General features: G+C 44.4%; 1 protein-coding gene across 2 annotated transcripts in view; it reads left to right on the top strand.

The window, feature by feature from the left end:
- The window catches only part of LOC106805826, a gene marked incomplete at its 3' end in the record, with an annotated part of 11316 nt that extends 8241 nt beyond the window's left edge, over positions 1-3075 (top strand). For both annotated transcript variants that reach the window (XM_014807580.1, XM_014807579.1), the window contains 1 exon segment: positions 2802-3075. In XM_014807580.1, the coding sequence (XP_014663066.1) occupies positions 2802-3075 (274 nt within the window).
- Between the last annotated feature and the right edge of the window lie 6 nt (positions 3076-3081).

Below are 3081 nucleotides of genomic sequence, written 5' to 3'. Positions count from 1 at the left end.
GATGTCTTCATGTCCGCAAATTTAAAAAGGGCAAAATTTAGATCTTTTAAGAAATTGTACCAGAACCGCAAAAAAAACAGCCGCAAATATTTACCGGTTTACAATATGCCACAGTCGACTGGCCAAACATTCAACTCCGTGCGGAGCACGGGTATTTACTAGTATATATATATATTGTTGGAATAAGAAACGTTTACGATGATAATTGATAACTAGAGAAATGCTTCATCAATGATTCGAGCCAGCTTCTTACGGTGACAATTCTCACGTGACCAGGATTTAAGGGTATCCGTATAAACGTAGAGAAGCAAACACAACCCCGACAGTTACGCTGATAGACTTTTCCAACGCAGTGACGAGTTGATTTCAAACCGTGCAATTATGTTACTGTTAACTTCTGCCGCCCGTGAAATGGCGTTTACGCCTGAAAACCTGGATAGTTGAAGTTTGGTTGTTATAGAGGGCCGAAGCATTGGCTACTCTGAAACTAGAATCTACTCTGAATCTACTCTGAAACTTGCTCACGATTAGAATCAAGGTTACCCAATTCTTCTTTCAGACCGAATCCCATGAAGAGTAAATAGAAACCGCTGCGTATAGGACTTCCCGAGCCTCTATATACCGTACGCGTGCACACTCACGAGGCGCGCGAAGGATGCCTTACTGCGTTATTATTAGCGATGTGTCGGCACAGCCGAATTCTCTTCGTTCCTGCTACACGTTCTTCGTTTTTACTTCGGCATAAACCCTCGTAGCCTGTAGTGTTGTAGCTCGGTGCTGTGTGAGATCTATCTGCGGCAGGGATGACGCTCGACGCCATAGCGGCGGTGAGCTTTACGATGATGCGAAGTTACAACGAGTCTTCATGAATCGCAGCGGTGTGTGAATTGCGACGCCTAGGCGCTGTCATGGGAGCTGAACACGGTTGTCGTCACAGCCACGATGCCTGGATACGGGCCGTCATCGGGAGCATTTGGTACGCTGGTTTTACTATATAGAAAGCTGCTGCTGCTGCTGCTGCTGCTGCTGCTGCTGCACCACATCCGTTCACCGTGTTACTCGCGGCAGGCGCGCACGCGGTATTTAATTAAGACTCATTAATACGCCCAAGTTTAGTTATGATCATCGTGCAGTTTGTTCTTCGTAAAATAAACGTAATGTAATTGCTCGTCGAGGAAAAGGAGATGTACAGCATCGCAACACGAGTTAGGGATGCGGCATATATTTATAGACTAGCTAGTTGGTCGGAGGACAGCCGAGCGAGAGCAGAGTGTGATTTGTTGTTTGTGTTCCATATTCCATTGGTAATCATGAAATCCTGCCTGGAAAAGCGAGCGAGCTTTCACATTCGACCATGGAAGTTTATTTCGCCCACGGCTTTGCTGTACTTGCACGCGCTACTATTCCGTTATAGCGTTTAGCATCTATATCGAGTCTTTATCGTTTGCCCTACACATAAATTGCATAATTTTTATATTCTCTCTCACACACACACACACACACACACACACACACACACACACACACAACTGCAGAAACGTCAGACTGGAGGAATTGTCAACGACTGCAGAGGTGACAGCGACTGGAGAAATGTCAACACTGCAGAAGGTAACAACGACTGGAGAATGTGCAATCGACTGCAGAGGTAACAACGCTGAGAATGTCTACGACTGCAGAAGGTAAACAACGACTGGAGAAATGATAACGACTGCAGAGGTGACACGAGTGAAGAAATGTAGCATGCCGAGATGTCAACGACTGAAGAAATGCAACTGCCCATATAGATGGCAGCGAGCGCAGAAATGACAACTGTGGAAAAGCATCACCGAAAAAATACGGTGATAGCAATAGGAAAGAAGCATAGTGAAAACTAAACCGCATCTATTTCGATTATCTTGTACTTCATTTCTCATGTGTAATTCTCATAGGCAGATGTTTAATATGAAAAATATAACTTGCCATTTCAGCTGATAAAATTATTAAAAACACAAGCTTGCCGGAGAAACCGCCACGTAAGGCTAGAATTACTTCTAGAAAGCACACATAATGTCAATTGTAGTCAATCAACACAACTCGGTTGTTGTAGAATTCTCTCAGTACCATCCACGTCTATAGTGATTATTCCCCCAATCACACCTACTCATCATCATGCTTTAGCGTATATGCTATTAAATACTGCATATCGTAATCCTTTCGTCTTTTGGACCGAAATTACTCGTCACGATCCGATCGAAGTAAGTGGTTCCAGTGCCAATGATGACGTAAGCGGTCAGCTATAAACGTGCGTCAGTGACCGAGGGGTTCGCGGAAGTAACGGCGGCCAAAAGCAAAGGCGCGTTCCGCCTGCGCCTGGACATGAACGGCGTTTCTCCATAACAATAGAGACACGGTCGTAATCTACCTGAGGTCGTACTCAGATGGATATATCTACGAGTTATATAGGATAACCACTCACGGATACGTAGTTCGGCAGTCCAATACTAATACTATGTCTATATTTCGTCAGTCTATAGATGTGCTGGAATGAGAGAGCGGCCACAAAGGCAAGTAGATGGATGGAAGCAGATGTTAAACAAAAACTATATCGGCATTGATATAATGGTCTGTTAAATAGTTAATACAAGCAAGTGTGGCAATTTCTACGCGACAAAATTTCTTCATTACGATTATATAGATATTGTCATGTGCTTTGCTAACTACAACATTTACTAGAGAGAGAGAGAGAGAGAGAGAGAAAACGAGAGTTCTCGAATATTAGTATTATGTTTTATAAAGTCTCATCTCCGTTGTTCCATCATCAGTATCAGACCCGATCCTGCAACTGCACGCTGGCTGTGAATGAAGTCGACGGGACTATCACCTTCAACCCAGTACCAGTCGATCGGCTTGGAAGAAGACAGACTAGGATTCTCGACGATAACGGCTGCCTGTTCAACGATGAACGAGAGCTGTGCGAGAACACGCTGATACGTCTGATCGTCTGCAACGATGAAGTCGATTGCCCAGAGATGACAACGCCTGCAGAAATGTCAACGACTGGAGAATTGTCAACGACTGCAGAGGTGACAACGACTGGAGAAT

Source organism: Priapulus caudatus, unplaced genomic scaffold (assembly GCF_000485595.1).
Source record: "Priapulus caudatus unplaced genomic scaffold, Priapulus_caudatus-5.0.1 Scaffold128, whole genome shotgun sequence".
Lineage (NCBI taxonomy): Eukaryota > Metazoa > Priapulida > Priapulimorpha > Priapulimorphida > Priapulidae > Priapulus > Priapulus caudatus.
The sequence above is the reverse complement of the archived record's forward strand: the minus strand, read 5'-3'. Positions and strand labels throughout refer to the sequence as shown.